We start from the raw sequence: 19,752 nt of genomic DNA, 5'->3' as shown, positions 1-19,752 counted from the left end.
GATCAGAGCTCTGATTTTATCACTATATGGAAATTCTGGTGATTAGCTCTTTTTATCAATGCAAGTAAGCATTCTCTGGATCTTATAATTTTGGAGAGTTGACTGGGGGACTGAGTGGTGATGTGTCACACAGGCATTAAGGGGCAGGAGCAGGACATGAACCCACACAGGCAATAGAAGGTTAGCAGCAAGATTTGAAATGATAAATGCCACACTTTCTGTCTCCAACATTTTTTAATGAGAAATCACATTAATGGCAAGAATCAATCGTATACATTTATTAAAGAATCAGTTTGGCCAGTCGTGAAATACTGCCATTGGGACCCAGGATAGTTTGTTGATTAGCACTTCCCATTTTTTTTGATCCGGAGAGGAATTGCTCTTTTCCTGCAGAACAAATGAAAAATTAGATCACTATGAGTCACCACTATTACAAAAACTGAGACTTTGAGTCTGGAAAGAAAATTCTGCCCAATAAGTCATCATCAGCAGAAGGACAAGATAGAACATTAGAGTAGGAAGGAACCTCAAAATAAAGAATAGAAAGTTGAAAGGAATTTTAGTACAAAGAGCATGAGAATGTCAATTGTTTTATGAATGGCCAGATTTTTTATCAGAAATTTCTTGACTTGAACCAAATCAGCCTTTTGGAAATTTCTGCTCGTTGTTTCCTATTTCTGATTTTTTGGGCTAAGAAGAACAAAGTGCCTTTGTATTTCCTCAACAATCCTTCCCATAATGAAAGGCAGTGATTAATATCCCCTCTCTTATGCTTATCTTTCCACCCTCTTTTGTTTTCCATTCTCTGAGCTAAACATATGCAGAGCTTGCCAACTTCATCTTAATGGCAGGTCTTTCTCCTTTGTGCTAGGAAGTCAATAAATAGAGGTGGAGAGTCTAGGGTCTGGAAGATCTGAGTTTGAATCCAACCTCACTCACTAGCTGTGTGACACTTCATAAGTTATTTAGTCTCTTTTTGACTCCGTTTCCTCACTTTCAAAATGAATAAAAAGAGCTCCTTTCCCCCAAGGTTGTTGTGGGCATCAAATGAGAATAATTAGAAAGTGCTTAGGGCATTTTCTCACATATTGTAGGTACTATATAAATTTTAACTATTCATATTTTTAAGTACATCAGATTCTCTCATTTCTTCCTGTCCTCTCTTTTTCCAGGACTCCAAGTTCTGAAAAGAATCAAATGTACTTCTTTGCTTAAATGCTGCTCCTCTTCAGTTTAATCACCTTAATTATTGCTTCTGTTTTATGTACTATTTCCTTTAAAACAAAAAGATGAATGTTACATTTAAAAGTTGCTTGGAGGGGGATGTACTCAAGATGGCAGAGTAGAAAGAGGGACCTGTAGAAGCTTCCCCATATAGCCCAGAAAATACCCATATAAAATGACTCTAAACAAATTCTAGACCAGCAGAAGCCACAAAACGACTTAGGGAATGAGATTTCCAGACCAAGATAGCCTGGAAAGCTGACAGGAAAGGTCTAGCAAACCAGGTGTGGAGCAGAGCACAACCCAGTGTGGTCTGGCCTGGCATTGCTGAGACAGGATCCAGAACAGGTTTCAGAGAGCCACCAGCATCAGTAAGCCCTAGATTACTCAACCCACAAATGCCAAGGACAGCTTCAAAGGTCAATGAGAAATCTGTTTCACCCAGGAAAAGGGAACACAATCTGGACTGCCAGCAGCAGCTACTGCAGAGGCAGTATCCATTTTTGAAGACCTCTGCCTAAAGCTCCTTGGGGAATTGAGCAGCTGGTCTGAATCTCAGCCCTGAGACAAGGAGAAGTGCTGGTGTGGTGAAGTGGAGGTGGTTGTGGAGAGGGAATTTTATTCACAGATTCTGGGTAGAAAAGTTTATTGTTGATCCCAGACCAGTGCACAGGCCAGGAGAGGAAGAAACTCTTCTCCCTTGATTGTGCCACCATGGAGGAACTGAGAACTTACAGATCCCCAGAGTATACCGTCCTCTTGACAAAGGACTCAAAAGTCAAGTCACTGGCTGGGAAAGTACTCCAAAAAGGGGAAAAACATAAGATTACAGAAGGTTACTTTCTTGATGAACAGGTATTTTCTTCTATTCTTTTGGATGAGGAAGAACAATGCATACCATCAGAGTAAGTCAAGAAGTCTGCATCCAGAACCTCCAAAATAAATACGCAATGGTCTCAGCCCATGGAAGAGCTCAAAAAGGATTTTGAAAACCAAGTAATAGAGATGGAGGAAAAATTGGGAAGAGAAATGAGAGCAATGAAAGAAAAACATGAAAAATGAGTCAACAGCTGGCTAAAGGAGACCCAAAGAAGTGCTGAAAGAAATGCTAAAAATAAACAAACAAACAAAAAAAAAACAACCCATCATTAAAAATAAGGAGGGAACAATAAACTGAATTACGTATATAAATCCAACCAGCTTTTTGGAATTAGGAGGTGAAAGGAGAAAGGAAGGGAAGGGGAGGCTAAACGAGAGGGAAGAAGTACTAAGGATAAAGGACAGTAAAAGGGAGGGGAGCTGAAAGAAGGAAGGGAAGACTGTGGGATATGGTGGTAAAAAATGACAATTCTATTGTGGAGGGGAAAGGAGAAGGGAGAACTAAAAGCATCAATTGCAAGAAAGAGGATGGAGACAAATACAGAGATAGTAATCATAACTGTGAATGTGAGTAGGATGAATTCTCCTGTAAAACGGAGACGAATAGCAGGATGAATAAAAGTCATAATCCAACAATATCTTGTGTACAAGAAACACATTTGAAATGGGAGGATACACACAGGATAAAGATAAAAGGTTGGAGCAGAATATATCTTGTGCTTCAGCTGATGTAAGAAAAGCAGGGGCAGCAATGCTAATCTCAGAAAAAGCAAAAGCAAAAATAGATCTGATCAAAAGAGATAAGGAATCTATATCCTGGTAAAAGGCACCATAGAAAATGAAGCAATATCATTACTCAACATATATCCTCCAAGTGGTATAGAATCCAGATTCTTCAAGGAGAAGTTAAAGGACTAACAGGAAGAAATAGACAGCAAAACTATACTAGTGGGGGACCTCAAACTCCCCCTCTCTGAACTTCATAAATCTAACCTTAATATAAGGAGGTGAATAAAATTCTGGATAAGGTAGCTATGATAGCTCTCTGGAGAAAATTGAATGGGGATAGAAAGGAATATACCTTTTTCTCAGTGGCAGATGGCACACATACAAAAATTGACCATGTACTAGTACAGAAAAACCTCACATCCAGTGAAGAAAGGCAGAATTATTCAATGGATCTTTTTCAAATCATAGTGCAATAAAAATTATACATAATAAAAGGCCATGGAAAGATAGACCAAAAATTAATTGAAAATTAAATAGTCTAATCCTAAAGAAGGAGTGGGTTAAACAGCAAATTATAGAAATAATCAACAACTTCATTCAAGAGAATGACAATAATGAGATGACCTGCCAAATCTTATGGGATACTGCAAAAGCAGTTCTTAGGGGAAGCTTTATATCTCTGAATGCCCACATGAATAAAATACAGACAGAAGAGGTCAATAAATTGGGCAAACAGCTGAAAAAGCTCAAAAAACAACAAATGGAAAATTCTCATGGAAATATCAAATTAGAAATAGTGAAAACCAAAGGAGAGATTAATAAAGTTGAAATTAAGAAAACTATTGAACTAATAAATGAAACAAAGACTGGGTTTTATGAAAAGAACAATAAAATTGATAAATCTTTGGTCAATTTGATTTAAAAAAAGAAAGAAGGAAACTAAATTACAAATATCGAAAGTGAAAGGGATGAACTCATTTGCAATGTAGAAACAGTGAAAACAATAATTAGAAATTGCTTTTCACAACTTTATGCTCATAAATTCCACAATCTAAAAGAGATGGATGACTATTTTAAAAACATTAATTGCCCAGATTAAGAGAAGAGAAAGTTGAATACTTAAATAACTCCATCTCAGAAAAAGAAATTGAACAAGCCATCAATGAACTCCCTTGGAAAATATGTCCAGGGCTGGGTGGATTTACAAGTGAATTTTATGAAACATTTAAAGAGCAGTTAATTCCAATACTATATAGAGTATCTGGGAAAATTGGGGAATAAGGAGTCCTCCAAAATTTTTTTCATGATATGAATATGGTTTTGATACCTAAACCAGGGAGAGGCAAAAAAGAGAGAGAAAATCATGGACCAATTTTTCTAATGAATATAGATGCAAAAATTTTAAATAAGATTTAAGCAAACAGAATACAGTAACTTATCATGAGAATAATACATTATGGTCAGGTAGGATTCATACCAGGAATGCAGGGCTGGTTCAATACTAGGAAAACTATTAGCATTATTGATCACATCAACAACAACCTAACAGAAACCATATGATTATTTCAATAGTTGCTGAAAAACTTTTGGCAAAATACAACACCCATTCCTATTAAAAAACACTGGAGACTATAGGAATAAAGGGAACTTTCCATAAAATAATAAGCATTATCTATCTAAAACCTTCAACAACCATTATGTGCAATGGAGATAAGTTAGATGCATTTCCAATAAGATCACAGGCGAAACAAGGATGTCCATTATCACCACTATTGCTCAACATGATACTAGAAATGTTAACTGTAGCAATTAGAGAACATAAAGAAATTGACAGAATTAGCATAGACAAGGAAGAAGCTAAGTTAATCTCTTTCCAGATGATATGATGATACACTTAGAGAACTCCAAAGATTCAAGTAAAAAACTACTTGAAATAATAAATAACTTCAGCAAAGTTGCAGGTTACAAAATAAACCCACACAAATCTTCTGCATTTCCACATGTTACTAATAAAGCCCAACAGCAGCAGAGAGAAAGAGAAATCTCATTTAAAGCTATTTGGCAGTCTACCTGCCAAAACAAATCCAGGGACTCTGTGAACAATTACAAGACACATTTCACACAAATAAAGTTAGATCTAAGTAAGTGGAAAAACATCAGTTGCTCACAGGTAGGCCGAGTCAATATAATAACAATGACAATTCTACCTAATTAATTTACTTATTTAGTGCCATACCAATCAAACTATCTGATAATTATTTTCAAGAGCTGGAAAAAACAATAACAATACATCTGGAATAACAAAAGGCCCAGAATAGCAAGGGAACTAATGAAAAGAAATTCTAGGGAAGGTGGCCTAGCTCTCCCAAATCTCAAATTGTATTATAAAACAGCTACTACCAAAACCACTTGGTACTGGCTAAGAAACAGAAGGCTAGACCAGTGGAATATGCTAGGCTTTCAAGACACAGTAGACAATGAATATGGCAGTCCACTGTTTGATAAACCCAAGGACCCCAGCTTCTGGGATAAGAACTCACTGTTTGACAAAAATTGCTGGGAAAACTTGATAACAGTGTGGCAGAAACTAGGCATAGACCAATGCCTGACACCAAACGCAAGACTGAAGTTCAAATGGGAATGTGATCTAGGTATAAAGATTGATACTACAAACAAATTAGTGGAGCAAGGAATAGTAGATTTATCAGATTTATGGAGAAGGGAAGAATTTTTGACTAAAGACGAGATAGAAAGCATTATAAAGTGCAAATGGGTAATTTTGATTACATTAAACTGAAAAGTTTTTGCACAGCTTAATACAAGGCAACCAAGATTAGGAGGGAAGGAGAAAACTGGGAAAGAATTTTTGCAACTAGTGTCTGTGATAATGGTCTCCTTTGGAAAATATGTAGAGAACTGAGTCAAATGTACACGAATACAAGTCTTTCCCCAATTGATTAATGGTCAAAGGATATGAACAGGCAGTTTTCAGAGGAAGAAATTAAAGATATCTATAGTCATGTAAAAAAATGCTCTAAATCATTTTTGATTAGAGAGATGCAAATCAAAACAACACTGAGATACCACATGACATCTACTATCAGGTTGGCTAACATGACAGAACAGGAAGACAATAAATGTTGGAGATGATGTGGGAGAGTTGAAACACTAATTCATTGCTAGTGGAGCTGTGAGCTGATCCAGCCATTCTGGAGAGCAATTTGGAATTATACCCAAAGAGCTACAAAAATATGCATACCCTATGACCCAGCAATACCCCTTCTAGGACTCTATCCCCAAGAGATCATAAAAATGGAAAAGGGTCTCATATGTACAAAAATATAGCACCTTCTTTCTGGTGGTGAAAGACTGGAAATCAAGGGGATCCTCACCAACTGGGGAATGGCTGAATAAATTCTGGTATATGAATGTAATGGTATACTATTGTGCTATAAGAAATGATGAACAGGAAGACTTCAGAGAGGCCTGGAAAGACTTATATGATCTGAAGCTGATCGAAAGAAGTAGAACCAAGAGAACTTTGTGCCCAGGCACAATCACGGTGTGTGAGAGTTTTTTCTGGTAAGCTTGGAATTTCATTGCAATGCAAGGACTTAAAAAAACTCCAAATGATCTTTTAAGGCAAAATGTCTTCCACATCCAGAGGGAGAGGAAAAGAAGAGGGGAGGGAGGGGAAAAATATCTAAACTATATGGTAGTGACTGTAGAAACTTGGAAGTAAATACAATCAATTAAAATAAATAAATAGATAAAAATAGGCAAATTCAATTGACAAAAGAGGTATAAAAAGCCGATAAGAAGAAGAATGCTTTAAAAACCAGCATTAGCCAAATGGAAAGGTGGTTCAAAAGCTCACTTAAAAAAACCAGTTTTTAAAAATTAGAACAGAGCAGATGCAAGTTAACGATGTTACGAGAAACCAAGAAATTGCAAAACAAAACCAAAAGAATGAAAACATTGAAGACAATGTGAAATATCTCATTGGAAAAACAACTGACCTGGAAAACAGATCCAGGAGAGACAATTTTAAAATTATGGGACTACCTGAAAGCCATGAGCACAAAAAGAGCCTAGATATCACCTTTCAATAAATTGTGAAGGAAAACTCCCCTGCTATATTAGAATCAGATGGCACAATACATATTGAAAGAATCCACAGATCACCTCCTGAAAGACATCTGAAAAGAGAAAGTCCTAGGAATATTGCAGCCAAATTCTAGAGCTCCCTGGTCAAGGAAAAAAATATTGCAAGCTGCTAGAAAGATACAATTAAGTGTTGTGGAAATGCAATCAGTATATCATAAGATCTAGCAGCTTCTACATTAAGGGATCATAGAGCTTGGAATATGATTTTCCAGAAGTTAAAGGAACTAAGATCAAAACCAAGAATCATCTACCCAGGAAAAGTGAGCATAATATTTCAGAGAAAAAGATGGTCATTCAATGAAATAGAAGACTTTCATGCATTCTTGATGGGAAGACCAGAGCTGAACAGAAAATTTGACTTTCACACACAAGAATCAAGAGAAGCATGAACAGGTAAACAAGAAATAGAAATCATAAGGAAGTTTCTAAAGTTGAACCATTCACATTCTTACATGGAAAGAGAATATTTATAACTCTTGAGACTTTTCTCAGTATTTGGGTATTTGGAGGGATTATACACACACACACACACACACACACACACACACACACACATAGGGGACAGAGTAACAGATGGTGACCGCCCAGGTTGGTCCCATCCTGTCTTCGGAACTGTCCCTCCTCTGGGATTCAAGGCCTGCCTCTTCTGCCTTGATCTGTGACTTGGACTTCACCCTCCACCAAGACCAGGAGAGCCTAGCGGGACCTGGGCATCATGTCCTCAGCCTATCCATCACTCCTCCAACCCTCTAGGTTCCTGACACTCAACCTCCCTGCCTCATCCCCCACAGCGACTTCTATTCTCTCTTCCCCACCCACCCAGGGTCACCCACTTCCAACCTTGTCCTTCCTGCTCTCTCCAGTCCATCCTGCCAGTCATGCTCTCCACCCCTCTCCCTCCCTAGATAGGTATCCAAAACCCTGGAGTGACCCTGGGTCAGAGCCAAGCTTGCACAAAATGTCTATCACCACACTACTGTCGACCAAGAATGAGTAGTATCAGAGGATCATATATCAGTTGACAGATCCACGGAATCACACATCCAGCCTTCCAAATCAAGTAACTGAGAAAACACCACAGTGTGGGAATTCCATTACATCTGCTGCAGATGAGTGTCCTCACACTGAAAATTATCATTTGCTAAAAACAATAGGGAAGGGAAATTTTGCCAAAGTGAAATTGGCAAGACATGTTCTTACTGGTAGAGAGGTAGCAGTGAAAATAAGGGATAAAACTCAGTTGAATCCTACCAGTCTACAAAAGTTATATCGAGAAGTATGAAAAATGAAGAAATTGAATCATCACAATATAGTAAAGGTATTTGAAGTTATTGAAACAGAGAACACACTGTATAATCATGGCATATGCCAGTGGGGTATGGAAAATTGTTCATTTGGGATGCAAGGTGCTTTCCTTTCTTTAAGTTGGTCCAAAGTATATTCAGCCTTCAATTCTGACCTTGTCCCTCTCCCTTGCTCCTCTACAACTCACTGCCATCTTCCTCCTTGGAACACCTTTGTTGTTCTTATTGTCCTTCAGTCACTTCAATCAACTCCTACTCTTCATGACCCCATATGGGATTTTCATGACAAAGACACTCATCCACTTTGAGAACAAAGGATGAACAATAACTGGAGTGGCTTGCCATTTCTGTCTTTAGCTCATTTTACATATGATAAAACTGAGGCAAATAGGGTTAAGGGACTTACCAAGAGACACAGAGGTAGTAAGTGTCTGAGGCCAGGTTTGGTAACCCTTAGGAAATAGCAGTGACCTGCAAATTGTGGATCAGATTTGCATTATCTTTTCCTAATGGTCTCTGTGATCTTGGGCAAGGAAATTATCTTCCCTGGAATTCAGTTTCCTGTCCTTTAAAATATAGTAACTGCTCTGCATAGGCTATAAGGTCCCTTCCAGATCTGGCATTCTATATTTTGAGGAGTCTTTCAGATTTGATTTAATTCAATTCAGCAAGTATTTATTAAGCCCCTGCTACGTGTTAGGCCTTAGGGATAAAAACCAACCAAACAAACAAACAAATCCAGAAATCAAAATAAATACTTCCTCTCAAGGAGCTTAATCGATTTGAGTGAAATACAAAATGCATACTCAGTAAGCACAATGAAATTGTGGAGGAATGGGGAGAATGAATCAAAATCTGGGAGGATTGGGAAAAATCATGTATTTTATGGAGTGGGTGATAATTGAAAAAGAGTCTTGATGGAGCTAGGAAGTCCAAGAGGCAGAGATGTGGAGGGATGGCATACCAGGCATAGTGTACATCTTATGCAAAGGCAGAAAGGGAGAAGGTAGACTTTCATGTGTAGGGAATAGCAAATAAGTCAGATTGACTGAGATTAAACTGCATTAAGGAGTATTAAGAGAGAATGAACCTATGAATATGTAACATGCTCTTTAGCCCTCCTGACTCTTTCAATATTTTAAGTATATGTGTCTGGTGTCCCCAGCCAGAGTGTTGGGAACCCTTGAAGAAAAGGAATATACCAAATGCTGGCCAGAGAATATAGTGGTAGAGTGGAATCAGAGTATAGATTCCTTTATTTGACTTAGAGGCCATGTCCCAATCTTTATCGTCTTAACCTATGCATAAGCATCTCCACTGGGGAACACCCATTGTGCTACTCATAAGAAGATTGTAGAACACAAAGCTCTTGCTCTAGATGGGAGTTCAGGGAAGGGCACTAAAAGACCATCTGGTCCAAGTCCTCCTTTTGAAAGAAGAGGAAACCTAGAATTACACAGGTGAAATGACCTGCCCAAAATCATGAAGTGAGTACCTGCCTGAGGACTAGATTCTGAGTTACTGGCTCCAAGACCAGGATTGTTCCCCCTCTCCCTCCACTTAGTAAATTAACTCAAGGGACCTCTTTAAGAGAAATTCTTCACCGTCCATTGTACTCTTCCTCTTTCTTATTGTAGTAGTCAAACAGTATGCACTATCTCCTCTCTTCTCACTGTCCATTTGACTCAACTAATTATGTGGAACTTCTTCACATCTAGGCAGATGTAAATAATTAGAAATACCATTGTATACTAGAAAGAATACTGAATTAGGTGCTAGCAGACCTCAGTTTGAATCCCATTTCTGTAACTTATTACCTGGGAGGTCTTGCACAAGTCAGCATCCCCTGCCTTATGGTCTCTGTCAAATGAACGTTTTGGACTAGAACAACATTTTTCTTTGTTTTCTTTAAAATATGTGTGTGTGTGTGTGTGTGTGTGTGTTTGTGTGTGTGTGTGTGTGAGATAGAGAGACAGAGACAGAGAGTCAAATAGAGACAGAGACAGAGAGACAAAGAGAGACAGAGACAGAGGATGGGGTTGGGGGAGACAGAAACAGAGAGATGTTTGGCAGTCTGACAAAGCTGATAGACCATTTTTCAGTTGCTTACCTACTTTCATAATTAAAGAAAATTAGAAATTTCAGTTTGAGGTTGGTGAAAATAAAGATGTCATTTTCTCCCATCCAAGTTCATGGACCCCCACGAAATTTTTCCATTGAACCGTTGGCAGGGGGCCACCCTGGAGACCCTTACTTAAGAACTAGATTAGATGATTAGATGTACTCCAAGGTCCTCCAACTTCTAGGAAGTGAGCTCACTGAGCTTCAAAATGGTATCTCTAAAGAGATCATGGTGGTACTTACTTATTTTCCAGACACAGCAGACATTTATTGCCATAAGTCTTTCCATCACTACCACAGACAGGGCTATATTCCTTGGAGCATCTCGTGATTATATAGCAGATAACCTAGAACAGTAATAAAACATATTGACTCTTGTACTACATCTCAGACACTCAGACACTTAGCTTCAGAGCTAAGATCCAGCCAGTCAGTCAATAAATATTTATTAATCACCTATTATGTTCCAGGCAGTATAATCAGCACAGATGATACAAAGCAAAGTAAAATAGCATACCTGCCATCAAGGGACAGGGAGACAAGACTGCCTTTTTATAGCAGGACTGTCATCAACAGTCTAATGGGAGTGATAACATATAAACAATTGTATACATCTAGGAGGCACAGTGGATAGAGTGCCAGGGCTGCAGTCAGGAAGAAGAATTCAAATCCAAATTCCAATACTTGCTAGCTGTGTATCTCTGGGAAGTCATTTAACTCTGCTTCAGTTTCTTCATTGGTAAAATGGGCTGGAGAAGGAAATAACAAACCCCTCCAGTATCTTTGCCAAGAAAACCTCCAAAAGGGGTCATAAAGAGCTGGATACTACAGAAAAAGACTCAACAACAACAACACATTACCTAGACAACATATGGGACACCTTGGAAATCCCTGACAGAGGAAAAGCAGTAGAACTAAAGAGGATTGTGAGAGGCTTCCTCTAGACGATGGGAGTTTAGATGTAAATTCCCTGGATTCCCTTGTCCAGTGTACCTGCCCCAAATTCATCCAGCGTTGTTTTGAATACCTCTATTATGCTTATGAATTGCTTTATAAAGACTATTCACTCACATCATGATTCCATGAAGAATCTATCGTGGAGCTTCTCTGGCAAGAGATGACTGCCATTGTTAGGTCAGTATAGCTCCTTACCTATGTGTTGTTTCCTAACACCTTGTCTAAGTGGTGTTCCCAAGGCATTAAATTCCCTTTCCTAGAACCTCCATATCTTTGCAAAGGCTGCTCTCAAGGCCTGAAATGTTGTCCTTTCTCACCCTGTTTGGCATCCCTCAGTCTCTTCAATGATCAACTGAAATAGGATCTTACACATGAGACCTTTTTTGATCTCTCCTTACAAATACACCTCTTCTTCCTGAAGTTAACTTTGGATTCACTTTGAATGGATTCTGGAGGTATTTATCTGTGTAAGGCAGACTAAAATTCCTTTGATGGCAGGGATTGTTTTTATTTTCATCTTTGTTTCCTCATGACCTAGCATAGGGCCCGATCCCTTTTTAAGGGACAGGTGTGGGAGGGACTTGTAATTTCATTGGTACATGAAATTCTTGGTGAAGAAGCACCCTTTATTCTTGCAGATATGTAACTGTTCTGGAATACTTTATTATAATCTTAATTTCCTGTGGTTGACTCAAGGTTAAGTGACTTAGTGTCACATGGTCAAGAGCAGTCAGATTCAGGGCTCTAACCAAGGTTTTGTTAACTCAAAGATCTGCTCTCTATCCATATGTCATACTTCTTCATAACTAACACATACAAATATTTAATAAATGCTTCTTGAATTGAATTGTTGGGTGTATATGCAGAATCAAATGACTTCAATTTATGTCTCAGTCTGGCCCTGTAACCTTGGACAAGTCACTTGGCAGAATAATGGAATATGAGAGTGAGGAGGAATCTCAGAAGAGAAACAGTCCAATAACTCCTGCAAGGAAATCTCTGCAACAAAATCCCAGAAGGGCATGTCCAGTCTCTACTGAAATGCTTCCATTGATGGAGAGCCCTCTATCTACCAAGGCAGACTATTTCACTTTGGAACAGTTTTAATTATTGATTTTCTCTCTCTTACAATGAGCCAAAAATCTGACTATTTGTTGGCACCTTTTATTAATCTCACTTCTACTTCCTGGGGCTGAGCAAAATCAGGTGAATCACTTTCAACAATACATTCTTCAGCAGTCATATTTCTTTTAAATATACACTTTCCCCCATTCTTTGGTCTAATCCTTTCTGATGTAATAGCACCACTTGAAGAGGGAAGCAGGATGTGGTACTACCCAGTAGGAAGCCCCAGTTCACTCCACTTCCCCTCAACTCCCCTTACCAACCACCTTTGTGAGAAACTAGTCACATTCTGTAGTTAAGTTCCACTGACCAAGTATGGATGTCCTATCATCTCACCTGGGAGGGAAGACTAATACTGACATTCAATGACCTTTAGTGGCTTTCTGTGACCCAGTTCTTTGGGGCTCTGAGACAACTCTTCCTTCCCATCGAAATTCATGGGGCATTGGTGGATGCCAGCAGCTTTGATCTGCCAATAAAGATGTAGTTTTTGGGGATGTGGGGGTGGACCCAAGCTCCTTTGACACTGGATTGGAACACGTTTTTTTTTAAGGTGAAATTTTCATATCATTAAATTGGTTTGCAATGTGATGTTAAAAGAAATCTGCTGTTCCCCAGGTTCACAATTTTTTACTCACTATTTTTAAAAATGATCTTCATAGGGCATAATCTTCTGTCCAATCATCCTTCCCATTTTTGTTACAGTTTATCAAAGCCCTTTCTAATACATGTTGACCACGATGGAATATAATAAATACTGTAGGTAGAGTCTGACCAGTTATTCTGGAGATGATATCTCTCTTAATGTAACTTTGAATCAGATTAGTATAACCTCCCAGGATGTTAGTTCCTCATCTTTAATTGGAAGGTTGCACCAAGTGTGTTCTCATGTTTTTTCCACGTAATATTCAATAACTCTCTCTGTTTGACCTTCAGTTTCCTTTTCCTTAAAATGGGAGAAATAACTCTTGCTTTTCACTCTCTTGAAAGACTTTTGTGAGATTCAGATGAGAGAACATGTGCCAATCACATTGTAAGTAAAACACTACAGAAATGAGCACTTGGAGTGGAAGCTATCCCATGATCACCCACAGATAAGTTTATGATGCCCTATGAGGGAGATGATCATGGACTAGAAAGGTCAGTGGGGAGAAGTCCAGTGCTCATTACTTACAGATGATAAAGAGAATGTACCCAGGAAATGCTCTGGATGCTACAGAAGGCAGATATCTATACCTTTCAAGGAATCTTTCCTGTCCATATTAACAAGCAGATTTTCACAATCATAAAATGCACTGAAATGATCTTTGATAAGACAAAGAAAACAATCAGTGAAGTTTGATTTATTATATAGACTTTCATTTGCTTCATTCCATAGGATGTTATGAGAGCTAAGAGAGATCTCAGAATAGCATAGAACACTGAAAGCTGTAAGGGACTTCAAAACAAAGAACACAGAATATTATGGCTAGAAGCCTGCTTAGAACATAGAACACAAAATGTCAGAAAATAGAGCACAGTGAACCAGCCAGAAGGAAGAATATAGAACATGGAATGTCACACAGAGATCACAAAATGTCGGTGCTGAAAGGGACATACAGCATGTCACATACAGAAGTGACCTTAGAGCAAAGAATGTTAGAACATAGAACACAGCAGATAGAACTGGAATGGAGCCCAGAACAAAGGACATGGACTGCCAGCAGAGAACACAAAATGTCAGATCTTTAAGGGACCTCAGAATATAGAACAGATCACTTTGTCTGATCTCTTCATTTAACTGTGAAAGAAGTGGAGGTCCAGAAAGAGGAAGTAACTTTTGAACTTGGTAAGAGTATGGTGTCATTCTGGTGCTGTAGGCCATTGGGTGCTGAATGCCAAATGGACTTCAGGAATCCATGGTCCCTTCACCATGGCATTAGAAATGTGTTAAAATGATGAAGTAGAAACTTTTCTTACCTCTAGTGATTCATTTTCAGCTTGTGCAGTATCTAGGAAACAAATTTTAATAAGGTTAGGTTTGCTTTTTCTGTTATACAAACACTTTGGGGATGGGAGAGGGAGAATAAGGGTATCAGAGGAGTCTGGATTACAGCCCCAGCCTCTCCACCCACCCCTCTATGTCTGTGCAGCCTGCTGGATGCCATCACACACTGGTCTTCCCACAAATCCTAATCCCCTGGAATGAGGCAGAATTAGACAGAAGTCTAGTCAATTGAACAAAGGCTCAGGTGTTTTTCTACCCAACATTTCATTACAAATCCTGGGCTCTGAGAATTAGGACATCTCAGGCTTAGTCCTTCTTGTGGTATTCATTCACTCTCTGACCTTGAACCACGTTTTTTCTGTCACTACATTTCAGTTTCAGTTAAATAAGATACTTTAAGTGTTCTCTTACAGATCTGTCACTTCATGTTTCAAGTTTGAAGGTCACTTTCAGCTCTAACAGTCTGTGTTCTACATCCCATATCCTGTGTTCTCCTAATTTAACCAAGATTTATTAAGATTGTATAATGGTGGAGGTGCTGGAGTGAGGTACAAAGATAAATCAAAGACTTCCCATGGGAAAAGACAGAAATATAAAAAAAAATATAAGGTCATGCAAAATCTGATAAGCATTGTGGGAAAAGTCAAGACTTCTTGGAGGAATGTGGGTTTGGAACTGTTATTTTTACAAGCAGACATAGGAAGGCAGGGGATTTCAAGAAGGAAATCATTAAAATCATTACAATAAGACTGTGCTTGATGTCTCTGGATAATCACCACTCTCTCAAAGGCTACTAGTAATCTATGGGATGCTAAATTCAATGTCCTTTTCTCTCTCTTTATTCATTTTGATGTCTTTCTCAAGCTTTTAACCTGTTGACCACTCAAATATCCAAACATTCTCTCCTCTCTGAGTTTCCATGGTATTGTTCTCTCCTGGTTTTCCTTCTTGCTGTTTGACAGCTCTATCACAATCTGCTTTGCTGCTTCATCATACATATCCTGTGAACCCTTTGCATGGGCATATCCTAGGTTTTCTCCTGGATTCTCTTCTCTCTCAACATTCTCTCTCTGTCACTTGACCAGCTCCCATTTGTTCAACATCATCTCTTTACCAAAGACTCAGAAAGCTGTATAGTCAGCCATCATATTTTTCCAGAGCTCTAATTCTACATCATGGATTGTCCATTGCACACTTCATCCTGGATGTCCCAAAGGCATCTTCAATCTCAACATGTCCAAAATGAAAACTCATCACACTCTTCCCCAAACCTACCCTTTTTCCTACTGTCCCTGTTTCTGTAAAGGGAGTCACAGTACTTCAAGGTAATGAGATTTACAACCTGAGAACCATTCCAGACTTTCTTTTTTTAAAGCACTAAAATGATGTATATAATTAAATAATCTTCCTTAATCCAAGAGTGCCACCTAGTTGTCTCTGGCTCTGTGTCTCTTTCTTCCTGTCTCTGCCTTTGTCTCTGGCTCTGTGTCTCTGTCTCACTATCTTTTTCAATAAGCCTAAGTCAAAATTCTCATCCAACCATAGAAAGGTCTAGTATAATGTCTGTCTGGTATAGAAATCCTGTCTATGACATCCCTATCAATGTCTTTTCTCTATATTCCAGATGCAGGTCCTCAGAGGTGCAGTATATATTCTGGGTCCTACAACCCTGAGAGACCTAGGGTTAAAGGTAGAGCACCTGTATGGTGTCTGTTTTCTCCTTTGTAAAACAGGGGTAATAAACTTGTTCCTTCCCACCAGTTGTGATTATGGAAAAAGCTTGTAGCCTCAGGAGCTGTCTTAATGCAGCAAAAACTGCCATGAGAGTGCAGCTAGAGTTAAACTAGACTCTGGATGAATGACTGTCTGAAGGCTACTGACTCTATTGAGAGGGTGCTATGCCCAAGGAGGAACTTACCCAAGAAGCAGCACAGAGCCAGGGAGAGCAGCAGGAGTATGCCAAGAGGCCTCATGATCCAACGTCTTTACTTCCAGCTGAGACTGAAACTGAACGATTTCAAAGGAGAGCAGGTGTCCTGAGTTCCCAGGAGCCTGGGGGGCTGCCTTATGTAAGGGCCACAGGCTCCACCTGCTTGCTGAATTACATCATGCTCTCAGGTGATCCACTGCCACATGTAAACCTTCACTAGACCTCTGTCCTCCTTCCTAAGTTGCCTAGAGATGGTTGCTGTCTTTGGCCAGTCAATTCCTCTTACCCTCCTCCCACCCAAACCCAAACTTCTGTTCTGTCTCTGTGTACCTAGGGCTGTGGGTGACTTACCTCTTCCTTCCTCATTCCCCCTGTCTAGTGAATTAATATGTTTATGTCATTACCCTCAGCCCCCAACCTTTCGGTCCTTCAGTCTTGTGTTTCCCCATGTCCCAATCTCTCTCTTGTGTTTATATTTTTGGTCTCTCCCCTTGGCTTATGGACCTCTGTTCAGTCTTATTCCTATAAGTGTCTATGTGCATTCTTAGAATCTCTCCTGGCTTGTTCGTGTTCCATAGACTCCGTCAATTTGCCCCCATCCTTTGTGTGTGTGTGTGTGTGTGTGTGTTTGTGTGTGTGTTCATTAATGTGTGTGTATATGTGTGTATTTGCATGCGTGTATGTGAAAATTACTTGGTAAAATGAATAGTGAACCTGGCCTGGAGTGAAGAAGACCTGAATTCAAATGTGTCTCCCTACACTGCTTGCCAATTGACCTTTGGTAAGTCACTTACCCTCTGTCTGCCTCAGTTTCTACAAGTGTAAAGTAAGAATAATAATAGCACCTATCTCCCAGGTTTTTTGGGATTATCAAATGAGATAATGCTTGTAAAGCTTTTAGCAATGGGCCTGAATATAGTAGAAATTTAATAAATGTATGTTTCCTCCCTTCCTCTAGCTTTTCTTAGGGTAAAAGGAGTGGTATCCACTCTACAACACACTGATTTGAACTAGCTAGTCTCTACAATTCCCTCCTAGGTCTGACTTTTTAAGCTATTCAGAAACACATTGGCTGGTGGCCAGGTCACTGTCTGACACCACAGGGTGGAGTTTCAAACCCCCTGGGCTGCTCCTAATTTTCTAGGTGACCTTGAGTAAGTGATTTAGCTTACCTGGGCATGAGTATCCTTATTTATAAAATCAGAGATGACATAGAGGAGCAGAGAGTGTCTGAGGTCTCTTCCATACCACATCTTGCACTGTGCCAGGAAAGGAATCTTCTCTTTTGAAACTTCAGAATTCTTCCCTTCTCTCTCCTTATCTATACAGCAGCCACCAAGGAAACAAGACAGGAGTTATTGTACCCATTTATAGATGGGAAACTAAGATCCAAGAAACTAAAGTTCATTCTCCAGTGTCCAAAAGTGAATTAGTGGCTGAGTCAACGTTAAAGTCATGGCCTCTTGACCCTTAGTCCAGTAAGCCATAATTTTAGGGCAGGAGGAGGATAGAAGCAAATCAGAGGCAAGAATATCTTTTCTTCAACCACCTTACACATTCCTGGCTAGATGAATGATGGGAAACAATAAGAGAAACATTTGAAATCCAAATGAAATAGTGTTATTACTCTCAGTTGGGGAAGAATTGACCATTAACTAACTCTCAGGCCTGAGCATCTGGAAGACTCTGTGGTCTTTAATATGGCGGAATCGTACTTGTCCAATCGGAATGAGATATTAGAATGAATAGGTGTCTATTGTCACTTCCCTGGGCAGAACAAAAGTCTAGTATTCCATCTAGTTCTGCTCATCAACTGTGAGACTCTAAAAACTTTACAAATATCTTTTACTCTTATTCTTTCCTCCAGGTTGGCCTGATGTGGAAAAGAGGCATTTAGGAATATGGACTGTGAGAGCAAGACACTGTGAGAGCATCTGTGCTCTTTTTTTACAGGAGGTAGGGTACTATGGTTGTGGACAAGGAATAGTCCTCTGAATCAGAGAGCTGGGGGGGGGGGGGATACATTTTGAGAATAATGGTGATATATAAACAAAAGATATCAATAAAATAATTTGTTAGAAAAATAAAAGGGTAACAGAGAATGTCTATGCAATCTTTTGCTCAGATAGTTTGAGTTTGGAAAAGTAAACTCTCTAGGATCTGCCTTACCTGAAAGTTTGGGCTGCATATGCTAGAGCCAATTTTAACTGGCATGCAGAATCAATAGTTAAATTTTCAGGTTCCAAGAACCTGAGTTTACTCCTCTAAATTCAAGTCACCTGAAACTGAAGGGAGAATGGAGGGTGGTGGTGGTGGTGGTGGTGGTGATAAGGAATTTGGGTGTTCATCTGGTGTTGTTCTCCTTTTGTGGATACAGTTTGAATAGTAGGGAAAAAGAAGGAATCTGGAGAATTTTATTGCCCTGGTTTTACTCCCTACATCTTGTACCTTGGAGAAAAAGCCTAGAAAATTAGAGATTCATCATTCTTTTCACCCCTCACTTTAACAGATCAGATTAGAATAGGTACTCCTTGTATAGAAGCTATGTCAGCTCTCCATGGAAGGAAGGAAGAAAGGAAGGAAGGAAGGAAGGAAGGAAGGAAGGAAGGAAGGAAGGAAGGAAGAAAAAACGTAGGAACAAAACAAGGATGAAAGAAAGGTGAAAGAAGGAGAGAAGGAAGGAAGAATACAAGGAATTATCAAGTACTTACTATATCTTTTTGATTATGGCTTTCAGGGAGTCTAATGCTTCTGATATTGTCTCTCTTGGATCTGTTTTCCAGGACAGTTGTTTTTCCCATGGGGCATTTTACATTTTCTTCCATTTTTTCAGCCTTTTGAATTTGTTTGATTGATTCATGATGTCTTATAGACTCAATAGATTGTGTTTGCCAGATTCTAACTTTTAATTGTTTTCCTCAGTTAGTTTTTGTACTTCTTTTTCTGTTTGACCAACTATACTCTTTAAGGAGTAGTTTTCCTCAGTGGATTTTTGGATCTTCCATTCCATCTGGCCAATTCCACTTTTTAAACAGGTTTCCAAACTGTTGAGTCTTTCTTCATAATTCTCTTCTCTCATTCTCATTTCTTTTACCCATTTTTCTTCTACCTCTCTTATATGATTTTAGAGCTCCCTTTTGAGCTCTTCCATGAGCTATTTTTGGGCTTAAAATGACTTTCCATTTTTCTTTGGGATTTTACCCACAGATGTTTTGAGATTGTTGCCCTTTTCCTAGTTTGTGTCTTGGTGTTCCCTGTCACCATAACTTTCTATAGTCGGATTCCTTGTTTGTTGTTTGCTATACCCCTCCCCCTTTCTGGCTCTTTTA

General features: G+C 39.1%; 1 protein-coding gene across 1 annotated transcript; it reads right to left on the bottom strand.

Annotated features, from left to right (window-relative positions):
- Window positions 1-215: 215 nt before the first annotated feature.
- LOC140518714 (serine protease inhibitor Kazal-type 1-like) lies at window positions 216-16,624 on the bottom strand. Its single transcript, XM_072631064.1, has 4 exons — window positions 16,412-16,624; window positions 14,466-14,497; window positions 10,668-10,771; window positions 216-387 (listed from the first exon to the last, which is right to left on the bottom strand). The coding sequence occupies exons 1-4, from the start codon at window positions 16,464-16,466 to the stop codon at window positions 342-344; spliced, it is 237 nt and encodes a 78-aa protein (XP_072487165.1). The 5' UTR covers window positions 16,467-16,624; the 3' UTR covers window positions 216-341.
- Window positions 16,625-19,752: the final 3,128 nt, after the last annotated feature.

The sequence above is a fragment of the Notamacropus eugenii genome, chromosome 1 (genome assembly GCF_028372415.1).
Source record: "Notamacropus eugenii isolate mMacEug1 chromosome 1, mMacEug1.pri_v2, whole genome shotgun sequence".
NCBI classification, from domain to species: Eukaryota; Metazoa; Chordata; class Mammalia; order Diprotodontia; family Macropodidae; genus Notamacropus; species Notamacropus eugenii.
Note: the sequence above shows the minus strand (reverse complement) of the source record. Positions and strands in the feature narration are given on the sequence as shown.

What these genes read in the sequence shown, in the direction of transcription:
- LOC140518714 (XM_072631064.1), bottom strand. Translation starts at nt 16,466, where the DNA reads ATGAGGCCTCTTGGCATACTCCTGCTGCTCTCCCTGGCTCTGTGCTGC. An exon ending in GGCTCTGTGCTGCTTCTTGG is followed by an intron (nt 14,498 to 16,411) that starts GTAAGTTCCTCC and finishes TTTGTTTCCTAG; the next exon opens with ATACTGCACAAGCTGAAAAT. An exon ending in CTGCTGTGTCTGGAAAATAA is followed by an intron (nt 388 to 10,667) that starts GTAAGTACCACC and finishes TTTGTTCTGCAG; the next exon opens with GAAAAGAGCAATTCCTCTCC.